This window comes from Heterodontus francisci, chromosome 4 (assembly GCF_036365525.1).
Source record: "Heterodontus francisci isolate sHetFra1 chromosome 4, sHetFra1.hap1, whole genome shotgun sequence".
Lineage (NCBI taxonomy): Eukaryota > Metazoa > Chordata > Chondrichthyes > Heterodontiformes > Heterodontidae > Heterodontus > Heterodontus francisci.
The window spans coordinates 153,967,235-153,987,813 of NC_090374.1; the positions used below are offsets into that span (position 1 = coordinate 153,967,235).

The 20,579-nt window shown below is 43.2% G+C and overlaps 1 protein-coding gene across 1 annotated transcript; it reads right to left on the bottom strand.

Moving 5' to 3' along the window:
• Positions 1 to 4,701: 4,701 nt before the first annotated feature.
• Positions 4,702 to 5,592, bottom strand: LOC137368834 (G-box-binding factor-like). The gene has a single exon (XM_068029038.1). The coding sequence runs from the start codon at positions 5,590 to 5,592 to the stop codon at positions 4,702 to 4,704; it is 891 nt and encodes a 296-aa protein (XP_067885139.1).
• Positions 5,593 to 20,579: the final 14,987 nt, after the last annotated feature.

A 20,579-nucleotide genomic window follows, 5' to 3' on the forward strand; every position in this document is an offset into this window, starting at 1 on the left:
CTTCTACTGTTCTTCAAACAACATATTAAGCCTTTTCTACCCATGTCTCCGAACACAGTCACTTGACTGTCTGCTTGGAAGAGTACAGGGAGGGCAGAATTCCTGATGATGATTGCATTATGGAAACTTCTAGCAAATCAAGCCTTGACATGAGGAACTCTTTGCATCTGGTTACACACAGGCCAGCGAAAGGTACCCCTTTATATTGAATAAGTCGTGGGCGGGGGGAGGTGGTGGGGGGGGGGGGTTGCGGGGGTTGACATTAAGAGCTTGTAAGGATACATGGATAACATCGATTGCACTTTGAAAAACCAGGCAATCCGGTAAAACTGCAAGGTTTGATGGTCCTATCGCACATTTGACTTACCGACATGCCAAGGTCCTGAATTCCCCGGATCCCCTAAAAAGTTATGAATGACCTGAAAGAAATGTCCACTTGACACCCTGGGTAACCCTGCACAGATCCTGCATGGCTGTTTAATGATTCTTAACTGTCCTTTGAAGTGGCTGAGCTGAGGAGCATTACAATAAGGCATAAAAGTGGTCATTAAGACGACAATTTGGGTCATAACTGGATAATATGGTACCATTAATAGATCAGCAGAGGCTCTGCAGCATGCTGCAGAGCATTTATCCCATGTAGTTCTAGCTAGCTGTGCCCAGAACAACTTTGTCATCCATAAAAACCTGCACGTGGAGATTCCTGGGGAGGTGGCTCAAGCTGCTTTGGAGGAAGAGAACTATGGAGTAGAAAATCAAGAGAACTACTGCAAGAGGCATGAGAACTCAATGAGGTGTTCTCATCTGTTTCACGGTCTATCTTTCTCACCACTGCCATGTCTTTTTCCCCCACATTCAAATAAATGACAAATCTTTCACTCAGTATCCATCCTAGATCATCACATTTAGCTATCGGAAACTCAGCAAATAGCCTAGTGACTGATAGGAATATAGGAACATAGGAGCAGGAGTAGGCCATTCAGCCCATCAAGCCTGCCCCGCCATTCAATAAGATCATGGCTGATCATCCACTTCAATGCCTTTTTCCCACACTATCCTCATATCCCTTTATGTCGTTGGTATTTAAAAATCTGTCAATCTCTACTTTAAACATACTCAATGACTGAGCTTCCTCTGGGGTAGAGAATTCCAAAGATTCACAAACCTCTGAGTAAAGAAATTTCTCTTCTGCCCTAAATGGCTTCCCCCTTATTTTGAAATTGTGTCCCCTGGTTCTGGACTCCCCAACTAGGGGAAACATCTTACTTGCATCTGCCCTGTCTATCCCTTTAAATATTTTGTAGGTTTCAATGAGATCACCTCTCATTCTTCAAAACTCCAGAGAATACAGGCCCAGTTTCCCCAATCTCTCTTCATAGGACACTCCCACCATCCCGGGTATACGTCTGGTGAACCTTTGTTGCACTCCCTCTATGGCAATAATATCCTTCCTGAGGTAAGGGGACCAAAACTGCACACAGTACTCCAGGTGCGGTCTAACCAAGGTTCCATACAATTGAAGCAAGACTTCACTACTCCTGTACTCAAATGATTGATTGTAAAAGAATAAAAACTTAAAAGCTGATGAAAATAGGCGTTATGAATGTGGGCAGCACAAATACTAAGTACACTTACATAGAATCCTACAGCATAGAAGGAGGCCATTTGGCCCATTGTACCTGTGTTGGCTCTTTAAAAGAGCCATCCAATTAGTCCCATTCCCCTGCTCATTCTCCATTGCTCTGTAAAATTTTCCATTTCTGATATATATCAGGCAGTATATACCGATATCATAACGACTCGCTGTATAAAAAAAATCTACTCTCACATCTGGCGCTTTTGCCAATTTTATTACATTTGTGTCCTGTGGTTACTGACCCTTCTGCCAGTACATTCAGTTTCTTCCTATTTACCAAACGATTTCATAATTTTTAACACCTCAATTAAATCGCCCTTTAACATTCTCTGTTTTATAGTGAACAATCCCAGTTTCTTCAGCTTCTTCAAATATCTGAAGTGCCTGTTCTCTGGTATTTTTCTAGTAAGTGTCCTGTTACAGCCATGTGATGTGATGTGGGTGGTTCCCACTGTTCAACTCCCCACCTGACCACTGCAAGTGTTTTGTTATTAGGGTTTAACCCCTTGGTGTTTTACTTTTTTTCATGTAAAACAGACAGTGACAGGTTTTCTTTTAGGTTTTAAAAAAACAGAAAATCAATTTTTTATTGATCAGTATGCCTTATCCCGAAATTGTCGCAACTGCATCCATGCACACATTTGCTGACACATATACACACAACAAACAGACGCACATATACACACACACATGCACACACAAAAAGAGACAGATAGAGAGGGAAAAAAGGAAGGTGACTTTCGTGGGGGGAGGTCATAATAAACCTGTTGAATTGTCTTGGAAATCAAGCTCTCAGTGGATGCAGGCCTGAGATGATTGTAGATTGCTGTCTTGATTGAAGGTTCAATTCTAGTTCACTGCTATATAAGGTAGATGAAGGATTCTGCAGCAGCCTTCTGGCTTGCTGAACACAAGCTAATAGAATGTTGCTTCTGTCTCTCTTTCTGGCTCTAGGCTGTCTTTTTATAAGACAAAACTGTGTTACCTCTCACCTCCTAGTAGGAGACGTTCTCATTTCTTCCCCATGGTGATCGCACAATAGTCCAGGATGTAGCTACTTCACACTTTCCTTGTTTCAGAAGAAAACATTCAATTCTGGAATGTTTTAGGATGGGGTGCAATTGATACTTCTTAGTTTTGGAGATTTGTCCTTTGTCTTTGTCAGACAGCTTGAATACACAAAGGTACCTTTTCCTTCAGTGTCCATTTTGGGACCATTGTTCACTTTTTAAAAATAAAAGGTTCATTTTTTAAAGATTAAGTCAGGTTTTCATAACTCTTCAGTGTTAGTCCATAGTTTGTATCATTGCACTTCTGGTGTGTGTGACAGCCATCTACATCCTTTCCAAGGCCTTGACATCCTTGTTAAAGTGTGTTGTTTGGTGTTGGTGATGCTTCTCCTGGCATGGTGTTGATTCTCCTGGTGGTTTTTCCTCTTGGTGTTGATGTTGCTTCTCCTGGTGTTCATACTGTTTTTTCAGGTGTTGGTGTTTTTACTCCTGTTATTGGGATTGCTATTGCTGTTACTGCTGGTGTTGATACTTTTACTCCTGGTTTTGGTGTTGTTTATCCTGGTGTTTTTTTCTCCTGGTATTATAGAGTCATAGAGAGATACAGCACTGCAACAGGCCCTTCAGCCCACTGAGTCTGTGCCGACCAACAACCACCCATTTTATACTAATCCGACATTAATCCCATATTCCCTACCACATCCCCAGCTTTCCTCAATTCTACACTAGGGGCAATTTACAATGGCCAATTTACCGATCAACCTGCAAGTCTTTGGCTGTAGGAGGAAACTGGAGCACCCGGCGGAAACCCATGCGGTCACAGGGAGAACTTGCAAACTCCACACAGGCAATACCCAGAACCAAACCTGGGTCGCTGGAGCTGTGAGGCTGCAGTGTTAACCACTGCACCACTCTGGTGTTGTTGCTCCTGGTGTTAGTGTTGTTTCTCCTGGTGTTGTTCCTTCTGGTGTTCATGTTGTTGCTTCTGGTGTGGTGTTGTTTCTCCTGGTGTTGGTGTTGTTTCTCCTGGTGTTGGTGTTGTTTCTCCTTGTGTTGGTGTTGATTCTCCTGGTGTTGGTGTTGTTACTCCTGGTGTTGTTTCTTCTGGTGTTCATATTGTTTCTCCTGATGTTGGTGTTGTTTCTCCTGATATTGTTTCTCCTGGTGTTGTTCCTTCTGGTGTTCATGTTGTTGCTTCTGGTGTTGGTGTTGTTCCTTCTGGCATTGGTGTTGTTTCTCCTGGTGTTGTTTCTCCAGGTGTTGTTCCTTCTGGTGTTCATGTTGTTGCTTCTGGTGTGGTGTTGTTTCTCCTGGTGTTGGTGTTGTTTCTCCTGGTGTTGGTGTTGTTTCTCCTTGTGTTGGTGTTGATTCTCCTGGTGTTGGTGTTGTTACTCCTGGTGTTGGTGTTGTTTCTCCTTGTGTTGGTGTTGATTCTCCTGGTGTTGGTGTAGTTTCTCCTGGTGTTGGTGTTTTTTCTCCTGGTGTTGGTGTTGTTACTCCTGGTGTTGGTGTTGTTTCTCCTTGTGTTGGTGTTGATTCTCCTGGTGTTGGTGTTGTTACTCCTGGTGTTGGTGTTGTTTCTCCTTGTGTTGGTGTTGATTCTCCTGGTGTTGGTGTTGTTTCTCCTTGTGTTGGTGTTGATTCTCCTGGTGTTGGTGTTGTTACTCCTGGTGTTGGTGTTGTTTCTCCTTGTGTTGGTGTTGATTCTCCTGGTGTTGGTGTAGTTTCTCCTGGTGTTGGTGTTTTTTCTCCTGGTGTTGATGTTGTTTCTCATGGTGGTATTGTTTCTCCTGGTGTTGGTTCTCCTGATGTTGCTGTTTTTTTCCCCTTGGTGTTGGTGTTGTTACTTCTGGTGTTAGTGTTGTATCTCCTGGTGTTGATGTAGTTTCTTCTGGTGTTGGTGTTGTTTCTCCTGGTGTATGTGTTGTCTCTCCTGGTGTTGGTGTTGTTTCTCTTGGTGCTGGAGTTGTTTCTCCTGGTGTTGGTTCTCCTGATGTTGCTGTTTTTTTTCCCCTGGTGCTGGAGTTGTATCTCCTGGTGTTGATGTTGTTTCTTCTAGTGTTGGTGTTGTTTCTCCTGGTGTTGATGTAGTTTCTTCTGGTGTTGGTGTTGTTTCTCCTGGTGTATGTGTTGTCTCTCCTGGTGTTGGTGTTGTTTCTCTTGGTGCTGGAGTTGTTTCTCCTGGTGTTGGTTCTCCTGATGTTGCTGTTTTTTTTCCCCTGGTGCTGGAGTTGTATCTCCTGGTGTTGATGTTGTTTCTTCTAGTGTTGGTGTTGTTTCTCCTGGTGTTGATGTAGTTTCTCCTGGTGTATGTGTTGTCTCTCCTGGTGTTGGTGTTGTTTCTCTTGGTGCTGGAGTTGTGTCTCCTGGTGTTGGTGTTGTTTCTCCTGGCGTTGTTGTTTTTTCACCTGGTGTTGGTGTTGTTTCTCCTGGTGTTGTTGTTTTTTCACCTGGTGTTGGTGTTGTTTCTCCTGGTGTTGCTGTTTTTCTCCCCCTGGTGCTGGAGTTGTATCTCCTGGTGTTGGTGTTGTTTCTCCTGGTGTTGGTGTTGTTTCTCCTGGTGTTGCTGTTTTTCTCCCCCTGGTGCTGGAGTTGTATCTCCTGGTGTTGGTGTTGTATCTCCTGGTGGTATTGTTTCTCCTGGTGTATGTGTTGTCTCTCCTGGTGTTGGTGTTGTTTCTCTTGGTGCTGGAGTTGTGGCTCCTGGTGTTGGTGTTGTTTCTCCTGGTGTTGTTGTTTTTTCACCTGGTGTTGGTGTTGTTTCTCCTGGTGTTGTTGTTTTTTCACCTGGTGTTGGTGTTGTTTCTCCTGGTGTTGTTGTTTTTTCACCTGGTGTTTGTGTTGTTTCTCCTGGTGTGGTTGTTTTTTCACCTGGTGTTGGTGTTGCTTCTCCTGGTGTTGTTGTTTTTTCACCTGTTGGAAAAAAAGCATATTGAAGCCCAACATGGCTATTCCCAGAATTGAGAAGAAGCAACTGTCAGGAAAGGTTGTACAGGTTGCAACTCTTTCTCTGGAAAAGAGAAGACTAGCAAGAGACCAAAAGCAGTCATTCAAATTAAGAAGAGGCTCAATAGGGTGATGTTGAGTTACTGTTTCCACTTATGGGGGAGTCCAGAATAAGGGAGCATAAAGATCATCACTAACAGATTAAATAAAGAATTTTGGAAGAATTTCTTTACACTGAGGGGAGTGAGAATGTAGAACTCACTCCCACATGGTGTGGTTGAAGCAGATAGCTTTGATGGCCCCCACCACCTTCTCAGCACAGACATAGATGGGCAATAAGTGTAGCCAGTGTTGCCCACAAAAATAAGTAAATGCAGACAAGATATTTTCCCATCATGTGTAGCTATGCCAACATGACTCAGTGCCAACATTCTTGTTTCTGAGTGATAAAGATCATGGTTTCCTGTCTCACTGCAGGGCTTGAATACATAATCTCGGCTGACATTTAATAGAGCATCAAGGATTTGTTGCATTATCAGAGTAATGACTAGCTGTTCAGGTGGATCTTAGAGATCTCATGGTGATACTGGAGGAAGCGTAGTGAGATATCCTGGACAATATTTATGCCACAATCAATGGCAGTAAAACTGTTTAACTGGTTCTTTTATCTCATTTGCTGTTGGCAGGATCTTGTAGAGATTACATTGGTGAATAAGGTTAAAGAGACAAACAGAAATCCTATCGGAGAGATGAGCAGAATTTCTTCAAGGTGGCCATTCCTGGGAGAGAAGTGGCGGTGAATTAAACAGTAGTACAAAAGCAAAATACTGCACTTGCTGGAAATCTGAAATAAAAACAGAATATGCTGAAAATATTCAGCAGGTCTGGCAGAACCTCTGATGAAAGGTCACAGAGCTGAAACATTAACTCTGTTTCTCTCTCCACAGTGGCGCAGTGGTTAGCACCGCAGCCTCACAGCTCCAGGGACCCGGGTTCGATTCCGGGTACTGCCTGTGTGGAGTTTGCAAGTTCTCCCTGTGTCTGCGTGGGTTTTCTCCGGGTGCTCCGGTTTCCTCCCACAAGCCAAAAGACTTGCAGGTTGATGGGTAAATTGGCCATTATAAATTGTCACTAGTATAGGTAGGTGGTAGGGAAATATAGGGAAAGGTGGGGATGTTTGGTAGGAATATGGGATTAGTGTAGGATTAGTATAAATGGGTGGTTGATGTTCAGCACAGACTCGGTGGGCCGAAGGGCCTGTTTCAGTGCTGTATCTCTAATCTAATCTAATCTGCTGAGCATATCCAACATCTTCTATTTTATTTCAGATTTCAGCACTCGCAGTATTTTGCTTTTGTGTTGCCTTGTAAATATCAACTGATCTTTTATCTCATTTTTTGTTTATGGGCTTTGCCGAGCAAAGATCAGCTGCTGCCTTTGTGTAACAAGAGTGACTTCAAAATAATTTATTGGCTGTGAAGTCCTGACGACATGGAAGTTGCATCAACCTGGACTTCATTTGGACTCGAAGGTGAAAGATAGGTTCATTTATGTTAACCTAGTGAGACATCCGGTTCCCTTTACATTAGAGAATGAGAAAATTGTGTGCTTCCACTTTCAGTTCTGAGTTTGATGGGTTTGGCATGAATGTGTTAAACAGCTTGTTCCTATAGAGACCTTAAACACTGTTCCATTCACAAATGATATGTCACGATGATCTTAAGTGTTTATTTTACTCAGTTACTGTTGCTGTGAGAAGACACACTTAACAGTACCTGCAAAGATTGATGTGATTTTTTTTGTAAGATAATAACTGTCAGTGCAGAAAATGAAATCAAGATTAATTTGTCAGTTTGCAAAAGAATACGCTTTTTCTGGTTACACTACCTTGTTTGTCTTTCAATATGTTCATTGCAAGGTAACAGAGCAAAATTGTTAATGCTAAAAAATGTTAATATTTAGAAATAGTCTGGATCAATTTTAATTTTGCAACAGCAAAACCACTTGGGTGAATCTCAGTAATGCTTAATAAATACTTTATAAATGGACATATATCACCGCTTTTTGATCATCACTGGGCCAAAATCCTGAAACTTCTTACCTAACAACACTGTGAGCAGCTTCACCACACAGACTGCAGATGTTCAAGAAGAATTTGCTCAAGGACAACTAGGGATTGACAATATATGTTGGCCTTGACAACGACACCCACATCTGGCAAATTAATTAAAATTAGTTGAAGTAAATTAAAATTAATTCATTTAAGTCAATTAAAATCCAACACCTAATGGCAGGAGTGGAAACTGAAAAATGTACCAGCATACAAAAATATTCAATGGAATGCACTCACAGATATTATTTGACGAGCTCTGAGGAATCCTTTATTGGCAGCTGCTGTTAAATTAGGGATATGCCATTTGACTGCATACTGGAAAAGATCACTGATTACAATAATTTATCTGTCACACAATTTATTAGTTGTGGTGTGAAACGCTTAGTTTCAAATGCCATTCATTACTAGAGCATCATTTCAACTTAGCATAAATTCCAGGATGCGTTTGTTAAAAATACTTATCTGAATGTAAAACTAGAAACAGCAGGAGTGCTCCTCCCACCCCCAACCGCTGCCAGACACTGCTCACTTCCCACTCCAATAGTGACATTGCCCCACTGTGCCACCCCTGCTCCCCCGATCCCGGCAACCATTATCCTCCCTCCCAATTGACCCATTCTGATCACCCCTCTTCAAATGGTTTCCCTTCATGGTCACCCCTGTTCCGATCACTCCCTCTTTCAGTTGCCCTCCTCTGCTAATGGCCTCAACTCCTGGTCCCCTCACTACTTTCCTGATTGCACCCTTTTGCCAGTCCCTTATAAGAGATTACTGAGGGCCAGTTCTGGGGGTGCAGCAGCCTGAATTATGCGACCTCTTCTTCAGTGAGATGGCCATTAGGTGTTTGCAGCTTGCTAGTTTGATGATAATGAGGCCCAAGGCCCAATATTAGCTACACCTCAAGCCTATACATTCAGGCACAGGGGACATGCCTCAAATTTGGGTACAAAGATTTTTTAGCCCCATATGCCCTCAGCAGTTTGTCAAGGGAAATTTGCATGCTTACTTTTTATTGGTACATGCTCGCCCTGCTCAATTGTGCTTAAAGATGTAAAGAAAAAGGAGGAGTGGATCAAGGATGGATGCTTGGAGGGTTCTGGGAATGATAGTGCAGGATTGGGAAGAGAAGACATTCTTATGGGGGAGGGTGAACAGCCAGAGGTCGTAGTTCACATCGGTACCAATGACATAGGTAGGAAGTGGGATGAGGTCCTGAAAGCAGATTTTAGAGAGCTAGGAAAGAGATTAAAAAGCAGGACTTCAAAGGCAAGTAATCTCAGGATTACTCGCAGTGCCACATGCTAGTGAGTACAGAAATAGGAGGTAGGGGGATAGAGAAAATGAATGCGTGACTGGAGAGATGGTGCAGGAGGGAGGGTTTTAGATTTCTGAGGCATTTGGTTCTGGTGCTGGTGGGACCTGTACAAGGAGGACAGGTTACACCTTAACAGGACAGAGACCAATATCCTCGCAGGGAGATATGCCAGTGCTGTTGGGGAGGGCTTAAACTAGCTTGGCAGGGAATTGGAACCTGAGAGGGATTTCAGACAGGAGAGAAACAAAGCTGGTAATGGTAGGAAGAAAAGTAGTAAGCGAAATTGGAAGGCAGCGGAAACAAAAGACAGCATCAAATAGGGTCAAATTGTGGAAAAGTGTTAAAAAGGCAAAATTAAAGGCTCTCTATCTGAATGCATGCAGCATTTGCAACAATGTAGATGAATTGACGGCACAAATAGAAGTAAATGGGTATAATCTAATTGCCATATGGAGATGTGGTTGTGGGTGACCAAAGCTGGAAACTGAATGTTCAAGGGTATTCAGCATTTAGGAAGGATAGGCAAAAAGGAAAAGGAGGTGAGGTAGCACTGTTAATAAAGGATGAGATCAGTACATTATTGAGAAAGGATCTTAGATTGGAAGTTCAAGATGTAGAATCAGTTTCGGTGGAGCTAAGAAACAGCAAGAGGCAGCAAATATTGGTGGGAGTTATTTATAGGCCACCAAACAGTAGTGGTAATGTAGGGCACCAGTTCTTTTCTTTTGGGCCTCCTTATCTCGAGAGACAATGGATACGCGCCTGGAGGTGGTCAGTGGTTTGTGAAGCAGCGCCTGGAGTGGCTATAAAGGCCAATTCTGGAGTGACAGGCTCTTCCACAGGTGCTGCAGAGAAATTTGTTTGTCGGGGCTGTTGCACAGTTGGCTCTCCCCTTGCGCCTCTGTCTTTTTTCCTGCCAACTACTAAGTCTCTTCGACTCGCCACAATTTAGCCCTGTCTTTATGGATGCCCGCCAGCTCTGGCGAATGCTGGCAACTGAGTCCCACGACTTGTGATCAATGTCACACGATTTCATGTCGCGTTTGCAGACGTCTTTATAGCGGAGACATGGACGGCCGGTGGGTCTGATACCAGTGGCGAGCTCGCTGTACAATGTGTCATTGGGATCCTGCCATCTTCCATGCGGCTCACATGGCCAAGTATAAACCAGTATAAATCAGAAATTAGATGTGCATGTAAAAGTATAATACAATAATCATGGGGGATTTCAATCTACATGTAGACTGGGTAAACCTAATTAGCAGCAATGCCATGGAGGACGAATTCCTGGAATGTATACAAGATGGTTTTCTAGAACAGTATGTTGAGGAACCAACTACTAGAGAACAGGCTATTTTACATCTAATATTGTGCATTGTGAAAGGGCTAATTAATAATCGTGTTATAAAGGAGCCTTAGGGGAAAATTGACCATAATATGATAGAATTTTACATTAAGTTTGAAAGTGATGTAGCTCAATCTGAGATTAGGGTCTTAAATCTAAACAAAGAAAAATACGAAGGTATGAGGGGCAAGTTGGCTCTGGTAGATTGGGAAATTACATTAAAAGGTATGATGGTAGACAGGCAATGGCTAGCATTTAAAGAATTAATACATGGTTTACAACAAATATACACTCCTTTGAGGTGCAAAAACACAACAGGAAAAGTGATCCAACTCTGGCTAACAAGAGAAGTTAAAGATTGTATTAGAATCATAGAATCATAGAAAGTTTAAGGCACAGAAAGAGGCCACTTGGCCCATTGTGTCTGTGCCGGCCGAAAAACGATCCACCTATTCTAATCCCACCGTCCAGCATTTGGTCCATAGCACTGCAGATTACGGCACTTGACGTGCATTTCCAGACACCTTTTGAATGAGTTGAAGGTCTCTGCCTCAACTACCCTTTCAGGCAGTGAGTTCCAGAACCCCCCCCACCCTCTGGTTGAAAAGGTTTTTCCTCATCTGCCCTCTAATTTCTCTACCAATCGCTTTAAATCTATGCCCCTCGTCACTGACCTCTCTGCTAAGGTAAATAGACCCTTCACCCCCACTCTGTCCAGGCCCCTCACAATTTTGTACATCAAAGGAAGAGGCTTATAAAGTTTCCAAAAAAGTAGTATGCCTGAAAATTGGAAGCATTTTAGAATTCAGCAAAGGAGGACCAAGAAACTGATAAAGAAAGAGGAAATAGAATATGAAATAAAACTAGCGAGAAACATAAAAATGGACTGTAAAAGCTTCTATAGATATGTAAAAAGGAAAAGATTAGCAAAGACAAATGTGGGCCCATTAGAGGCAGAGACAGGAGAATTTATAATGGGAAATAAGGAAATGGCAGATCAACTAAATAAATACTTTGTGTCTGTCTTCACGGAGGAAGATACAAAAAACCTTGCAGAAATACTAGAGAACCAAGGGACTAGCGAGAGTGGAGAACTGAAAAAAATTACTATTAGTAAAAAATTAGTACTTGAGAAATTAATAGGACTGAAAGTTAATAAATCCCCTGGACCTGATAATCTACATCCCAGAATGTTGAAATAGGTGGCTGTAGAGATAATGGATGCATAGGTGGTTATCTTCCAAAATTCTATACATTTTGGAATGGTTCCTGCAGATTGGAAGGTAGCAAATGTAATCCCACCATTTAAGGAGCAAGAGAATAAACGGGAAACTACAGATCTGTCAGCCTGACATCAGTAGGAGGGAAAATGTTTGAATCTATTCCAAAGAATGTGATAACTGGACACTTAGAAAATAATGGCAGGATTGGGCTGAGTCAACATGGATTTATGAAAGAGAAATCATGTTTGACAAACCTTTTGGAGTTTTTTAGGATGTAACTAGCAGAATAGATAAGGGGGAACCAGTGGATGTGGTGTATTTGAATTTTCAGAATGCTTTCGATAAGGTCCCACACAAGAGATTAGTAAATAAAGTTAGAGCACATGAGATTGGGGACAATATACTGGCATGGATTGAAAATTTGTTAATGGACAGAAATAGTAAGAATAAATGGGTCATTCTCAGGCTGTTACTACTGGGATACTGCAAGGATCAGTGCTTGGGCCACAGCTGTTCACAATCTGTATCAATCATTTGGATGTGGGGAGCAAATGTAATATTTCCAAGTTTGTTGATGACACAAATCTAGGTGGGAATGTGAGTTGTGAGGAGCATGCAAAGAGGCTTCAAGGAGATTTAGACAGGCTAAGTGAGTGGGCAAGAACATGGCAGATGGAATATAATGTGAAAAAAATTGAAGTATCCACTTTGGTAGGATAAAGAACAAAGAAAATTACAGCACAGGAACAGGCCCTTCGGCCCTCCAAGCCTGCGCCGATCCAGAGCCTCTATCTAAACATGGTGCCTATTTTCTAAGGGTCTGAATCTCTTTGCTTCCTGCCCATTCATGTATCTGTCTAGATACATCTTAAAAGACGCTATCGTGCCCGCGTCTACCACCTCCGCTGGCAATGCGTTCCAGGCACCCACCACCCTCTGCGTAAAGAACTTTCCACGCATATCCCCCCTAAACATTTCCCCTCTCACTTTGAACTCGTGACCCCTAGTAATTGAATCCCCCACTCTGGGAAAAAGCTTCTTGCTATCCACCCTGTCTATACCTCTCATGATTTTGTACACCTCAATCAGGTCCCCCCTCAACCTCCGTCTTTCTAATGAAAATAATCCTAATCTGCTCAACCTCCCTTCATAGCTAGCGCCCTCCATACCAGGCAACATCCTGGTGAACCTCCTCTGCACCCTCTCCAAAGCATCCACATCCTTTTGGTAATGTGGCGACCAGAACTGCACGCAGTATTCCAAATGTGGCCGAACCAAAGTCTTATACAACTGTAACATGACCTGCCAACCCTTGTACTCAATACCCTGTCCGATGAAGGAAAGCATGCCGTATGCCTTCTTGACCACTCTATTGACCTGCGTTGCCACCTTCAGGGAACAATGGACCTGAACACCCAAATCTCTCTGTACATCAATCTTCCCCAGGACTTTTCCATTTACTGTATAATTCATTCTTGAATTGGATCTTCCAAAATGCATCACCTCGCATTTGCCCTGATTGAACTCCATCTGCCATTTCTCTGCCCAACTCTCCAATCTATCTATATTCTGCTGTATTCTCTGACAGTCCCCTTCAGTATCTGCAACTCCACCAATCTTAGTGTCGTCTGCAAACTTGCTAATCAGTCCACCTATACTTTCCTCCAAATCATTTATGTATATCACAAACAACAGTGGTCCCAGCACGGATCCCTGTGGAACACCACTGGTCACACCTCTCCATTTTGAGAAACTCCCTTCCACTGCTACTCTCTGTCTCCTGTTGCCCAGCCAGTTCTTTATCCATCTAGCTAGTACACTCTGGACCCCATGCGACTTCACTTTCTCCATCAGCCTACCATGGGGAACCTTATCAAACGCCTTACTGAAGTCCATGTATATGACATCTACAGCCCTTCCCTCATCAATCAACTTTGTCACTTCCTCAAAGAATTCTATTAAGTTGGAAAGACATGACCTTCCCTGCACAAAACCATGTTGCCTATCACTGATAAGCCCATTTTCTTCCAAATGGGAATAGATCCTATCCCTCAGTATCTTCTCCAGCAGCTTCCCTACCACTGACGTCTATAATTACCTGGATTTTCCCTGCTACCCTTCTTAAACAAGGGGACAACATTAGCAATTCTCCAGTCCTCCGGGACCTCACCCGTGTTTAAGGATGCTGCAAAGATATCTGTTAAGGCCCCAGCTATTTCCTCTCTCGCTTCCCTCAGTAACCTGGGATAGATCCCATCCGGACCTGGGGACTTGTCCACCTTAATGCCTTTTAGAATACCCAACACTTCCTCCCTCCTTATGCCGACTTGACCTAGAGTAATCAAACATCTGTCCCTAACCTCAACATCCGTCATGTCCCTCTCCTCGGTGAATTCCGATGCAAAGTACTTGTTTAGAATCTCACCCATTTTCTCTGACTCCACGCATAACTTTCCTCCTTTGTCCTTGAGTGGGCCAATCCTTTCTCTAGTTACCCTCTTGCTCCTTATATATGAATAAAAGGCTTTGGGATTTTCCTTAACCCTGTTTGCTAAAGATATTTCATGACCCCTTTTAGCCCTCTTAATTCCTCGTTTCAGATTGGTCCTACATTCCCGATATTCTTTCAAAGCTTCGTCTTTCTTCAGCCTCCTAGACCTTATGTATGCTTCCTTTTTCCTCTTAGCTAGTCTCACAATTTCACCTGTCATCCATGGTTCCCTAATCTTGCCATTTCTATCCCTCATTTTCACAGGAATATGTCTCTCCTGCACGCTAATCAACCTCTCTTTAAAAGCCTCCCACATATCAAATTTGGATTTACCTTCAAACAGCTGCTCCCAATCTATATTCCCCAGCTCCTGCCGAATTTTGGTATAGTTGGCCTTCCCCCAATTTAGCACTCTTCCTTTGGGACCACTCTCGTCTTTGTCCATGAGTATTCTAAAACTTACGGAATTGTGATCACTATTCCCAAAGTAGTCCCCTACTGAAACTTCAACCACCTGGCCGGGCTCATTCCCCAACACCAGGTCCAGTATGGCCCCTTCCCGAGTTGGACTATTTACATACTGCTCTAGAAAACCCTCCTGGATGCTCCTTACAAATTCTGCTCCATCTAGACCTCTAACACTAAGTGAATCCCAGTCAATGTTGGGAAAATTAAAATCTCCTATCACCACCACCCTGTTGCTCCTACATCTTTCCATAATCTGTTTACATATTTGTACCTCTATCTCACGCTCGCTGTTGGGAGGCCTGTAGTACAGCCCCAACATCGTTAACGCACCCTTCCTATTTCTGAGTTCTGCCCATATTGCCTCACAGCTCGAGTCCTCCATAGTGCCCTCCTTCAGCACAGCTGTGATATCCTCTTTGACCAGTACTGCAACTCCTCCACCCCTTTTACCTCCCTCTCTATCCCGCCGGAAGCATCGATATCCTGGGATATTTAGTTGCCAATCATGCCCTTCCCTCAACCAAGTCTCAGTAATAGCAATAACATCATACTCCCAGGTACTAATCCAGGCCCTAAGTTCATCTGCCTTACCTACTACACTTCTTGCATTAAAACAAATGCACCTCAGACCACCAGTCCCTTTGCTTTCATCAACTGCTCCCTGTCTACTATTTCCCTTAGTCACGCTGACTTCATTATCTAGTTCCTTACAGGCTTTCGTTACTACCTCCTTACTGTCCAGTGAACTCATTTGGTTCCCATCCCCCTGCCACATTAGTTTAAACCCTCCCCAACAGCGTTAGCAAAAGCACCCCCAAGGACATTGGTTCCAGTCCGGCCCAGGTGTAGACCGTCCAATTTGTAATAGTCCCACCTCCCCCAGAACCGGTCCCAATGTCCCAAAAATCTGAACCCCTCCCTCCTGCACCATCTCTCAAGCCACGCATTCATCCTGACTATTCTTTCATTTCTACTCTGACTATCACGTGGCATTGGTAGCAATCCTGAGATTACTACCTCTGAGGTCCTCCTTTTTATCTTGGCTCCTAACTCCCTAAATTCTGCTTGTAGGACCTCATCCCGTTTTTTACCTATATCATTGGTGCCTATGTGCACAACGACAACTGGCTGTTCACCCTCCCCTTTCAGAATGTTCTGCAGCCGATCTGAGACATCCCTGACCCGTGCACCTGGGAGGCAACATAACATTCGGGAGTCTCGTTTTCGACCACAGAACCGCCTATCTACTCCCCTTACAATCAAATCCCCTATGACTATAGCCCTTCCACTCTTTTTCCCGCCCTTCCGAACAGCAGAGCCAGCCACGGTGCCATGAACCTGGCTACTGCTGCCTTCCCCTGGTGAGCCATCTCCCTCAACAGTATCCAAAATGGTATACCTGTTTTGGAGGGAGATGACCGCAGGGGACACCTGCGCTGCCTTCCTGCTCTTTCTCTGCCTTTTGGTCACCCATTCCCTTTCCCCCTCAGGAATCTTAATTTGCGGTGTGACCAATTCACTAAACGTGCTATCCACGACCTCCTCAGCATCGCGGATGCTCCAAAGTGAGTCCATCCGCAGCTCCAGAGCCGTCATGCGGTCTAACAAGAGCTGCAGCTGGACACACTTCCAACACGTGAAGGAGTCAGGGACATCAGCCGTGTCCCTGAGCTCCCACATTGAGCAAGAGGATAAACAGAAATGCCGAATATTTCTTAAATGGTGAGAGGTTGGGAAGTGTTGATGTCCAAAGGGACCTGGGTGTCCTTGTTCATGAGTCACTGAAAGCTAACATGCAGGTACAGCAAGTAATTAGGAAGACAAATGGTATTGCTATGGCCACATTGTGAGGGGTGTGTGGTTCCCGCTGTTCAACTCCTACCTGACCTCCAAGTGTTTTTTATTATCAGAGTTTAACCCTTTTGTGTTTTATTTGTCAAATAAGCAGATAGTGAAAAGTTTTCTTGTAGTTTTAAAACAGAAGATTAATTATTTATTGATCAATATACCTTGTCCTGAAATTGTCACAATTGCATCTATTCGCACGTTCACTCACACACACACACAGACAAATAGAGAGGAAAGGTGGTAAGTGGTTTTCAGGTGAAGTAGGATTTTCGGGGTTCACAGTAAACCTGTTAAATTCTCTCTGAAGTCAAGTTCTTGTTGGTTGCAGTCCTGAGGTGTTTGGAGATTTCTCTCTTAGTTGAAAGTTCAGTTTGAAGACAGAGGATCACTTCCAGCTCACTGCTGCACAGGTTGAAAATGTAGAATTTACAGCAGGGCACCTTCCCTTCTGGCCTGCTGGATTTTCTCTCAGCTTTTAGCTGGACAAGCTTCTTGGTGATGCTTCTTTCTGGGTGTCTTTCTCTCTTGTGCTGCCTTTTTAAGGCAATAATTTATCACATCAGATTCTGGTAGGAGATGCTTTGGTCTCACATCTCCATGGTGGTCACACAATGGCCTCAGACGAGAATAATCCAATTATGATGTTTTCACTTCATACCTTCTTTGTTTCAGTAGAACCCATTCAATTCACGAATGTTTAAGGATTGGTGTAATTGACACTTCTCAATCTGTATAGGCATTCTTAATTTGTTCTAAACAGACAGTGTGGCAATGTTTGAACACACATGCAGTCATCTTTTGCAGCATTGTCCATCTTTAAAAAAGGTAAAGTCAATTTTTATAACTCCTCAGTTTGAGTCTGTACTTTTCATCCTCGCACTTCTCGTAAGCGTGGAAGTATTTTGGCTTTTATTGCAAGAAGATTTGAGTACAGGAGTAAAGACTGTTGCATTTGTATAGAGCCTTGGTGAGACCACACCTGGAGTATTGTGTACAGTTTTGGTCTCCTTACCTAAGAAAGGATATACTTGCCATAGAGGGAGTGCAACAAAGGTTCACCAGACTGATTCCTGGGATGGCGGCATTGCTCTATGAAGAGAAATTGAGGAGGCTGGGCCTGTATTCTCTCGAGTTTTGAAGAATGAGAGGTGATCTCATTGAAACATACAAAATTCTTACAGGGCTCGACAAGGTAGATACAAGATGTTTCTCCTGGCTGGGGGATCTAGAACCAGGGGACACAATCTCAGAATGAGGGGTAGGCCATTTAGAACTGAGGTGAGGAGGAATTTCTTCATTCAGAGGGTGGGCAATCTTTGGAATTCTGTACCCCAGAGGGCGGTGGAAGCTCAGTCATTGAGTATGTCCAAGCCAGAGACCGATAGATTTCTAGACATTAAGGATATCGAGGGATATGGGGATAATGCGGGAAAATGGCATTGAGGTAGAAGATCAGCCATAATCTAGTTGAATGGCGGAGCAGTCTTGAGGGGCTGAATGGCCTACTCCTGTTCCTATTTCCTATGTTCCTAAGCTAATACAAGAATGCTGGGGTAATGATTGGATAGCTAAGAGTGAAGCAATCTAGGGTTGCCCACCAAGCTAAGTGAAGAAGGAGAATGTTGGAGGAGTAAAAATGGAAAATGCTGGAAATAATCAGCAGATCAGGCAACATCTGTGGAGAGAGAAACAGAGTTAACATTTCAGGTCATGAACCTTTCATCAGAACTCACAGGGAGTTTTAAGCATTCCACTAAAGAGGAGGGGAATGGGCAGTCAACGATGTCAAAGCTGCAGAAAGATTAAGGAGGACAAGGACCACAATCATGGTCACAGAAAATGTTGTTTGGGACCTGTTTTAATCATTAAGTGGGGTGGAAATCTGATTGAAGAGATTCAAACAAAGAATTATGGGAGAGATGGGCACAGATCTAGGAAGAGACAACACATTCAAGGACCCTGTGGAAGAAAGGGAGGTTGAGGATAGGGCAGCAGTTTGCAAAGACAGAGGACTTGAGGGTGGATTTTATGAGGAGGTTGCTGATAACAGTTTTTTGGAAAGCTGGAGGATGGTGCTTGAGAAGAGGGAACCAATTAAAATGTTAACTAGCCTGGGGCCAGGAAAGGAAGTTGGGTGATCAGCAATTTAGTGGGAATAGGGTCAGAGCATGAAATGTGTATCTGACAGATGAAATGATCTGGGGGAGGATGGGAGAGATACAAATGAGAGATGGAAATTCAGTGTAGTTTATTTTGTTAGGCAAGGGAAAAGGAGAAGCAGCAGATGCAGCTGAATGGAATAGAGAATAACCTCTATTTTTGTGATGTGGAAATCCATGAGCTGCTCATACTTAAAGTGACGGATGAGGGACAGGCATGAGGTCTCAGGAGGTAGTTGGTAATAGAGGAAAGGAGCTAGGGGTTATCATTGCTCTCCTGGATGATCCTAAAGTAGTGAACGGTTTTGTTAGAGGAAAGTAAGGCCCAACAGAAGTTGATACGGCCCAATCAGATCTGGCAATTAATCAATGTTACCCTTTGTCCAGTGTTTAACTCTTTAAAGCAAACCCAATCTTTAACGAGGGGATACTAACCATTATTAATGCCAAAATTGCCAGTCACTTAAATAGTATTTAGTATGCTATTGATCGAAAAAGGAACAGGACATTTCTAGATATTGCGTCTGCACTAATACCATTTCAATGTACCAGTTGTAGGATCTGGAGCACTCTGCCTCTTTAAACAAGTGAAAACATTGCTAAATTACAGGCAATTGAGAAGGTATGGGCTCCTTTAAGACTCACGTTCTTTTTATTTTGCCACTAATTATCTTTCTGATCACTTTTACAAACCCAGAAGCACTCCCATCCTTTGAATAATAAGGCTTTCATGTGAAAAAAAAATCGGTTAAGAATATCAATAGGTCACGATACTCTTGTAGCTCTCACTTGTTCCTTAAAGTACACTCAGCTGCAAGCACAATGCTAAGACTGGTACTTATCTATGTACTTTGCAATATTTGACCTTCTACTATTATTTGCCATTTGGAAATCCATTAAACATTTCTGTTGGCCAACTTAATCCCTTTTCTGGTGTTTCAGGACAAAATGAATGCCAGTTGGCTTTGCGTAAATGTGACTGGGGGATGGCTGACAGCAATCTACAAGACGCAATGAATTGAAGGGTCCCAGTGCTGTTTGAGTGAGCAATGTTATAGAGTAGGGATAAAGGTGAGACCCTCTTTGTGTAACAGCAGGAGAAAGTGAAACAGAATTCTTCTTTGCACCATGTTATCACTTGCTAACCTTAATTGCTTTTTGGAAAGAGTCTCCACTTTCTATTCTGTAGATCAGATAGCCTTTAGTAGAACTCTTTAAAACACTTGCAAAGTTACAGACGTTAAATCTGTTTTTATCTTTTAGTGGCCTCTCATTTATCCAAGGACAACCCAGCCAGATCCCATAGCTCACCCCAGCCAAATGGCCAGGACCCTGGAAGAATTCCTCATGAGTCCACCTGAGAGGGCAGCCGAAACCTTGGTTATCTGACATGTCTGACAGTGCAGCACTGAAGTGTCAGCCTAGATTATGTTCTCAAATCTTGTAGTGGGACTTGAACCTACCAGCATCAGACCCAAGAGGTGAGAGTTGTACTGTTGAACCAAGGCTGACACCAGCTAGCTGCACTTTAATGTTTGACCTTCAATTCCAGTTGTAACCAAATATCAACCCTCTACTTTTACTTCATGGTGATTTAGTAAACCCAATTTCACACCTCTATTGTTCTTTATAAAAGAAATCTGTTCTGGTCTCTAGTTTCACTTTAATCTTGTTCTTATATCCTACAGTGTTTCAATTACTTTTAAAATAGCCTGTTTATCTTGATATTATCCATCCCTTCAGTTATTTTGAAAGCTCCACTACATCCCTTCATAGACCAGGAATTTCCAAGCAGCTGCTCCACTGCTGTAACTTCACTGGAAGTATAGGTCCTGGTAAGCCGGACCGCAGCGCATGCGCAGGGGGCATGAGACCGTCTGCGCATGTGCGCACCGCGGCGCATCCTGATGACGTGTCCGATGAAGTAGCGTTGTCATGAATTACTTTGATAGTAGAAACCTCGCTTATGCATGTGAACAGTTTCCGTTGCACCACCGGTGAAGTTACACTGGTGGAGTGGGAGCA

Bases quoted from the DNA above. Each gene is read 5' to 3' on its own strand.
- LOC137368834 (XM_068029038.1), bottom strand. From the start codon at position 5,592: ATGTTGGGCTTCAATATGCTTTTTTTCCAACAGGTGAAAAAACAACAA.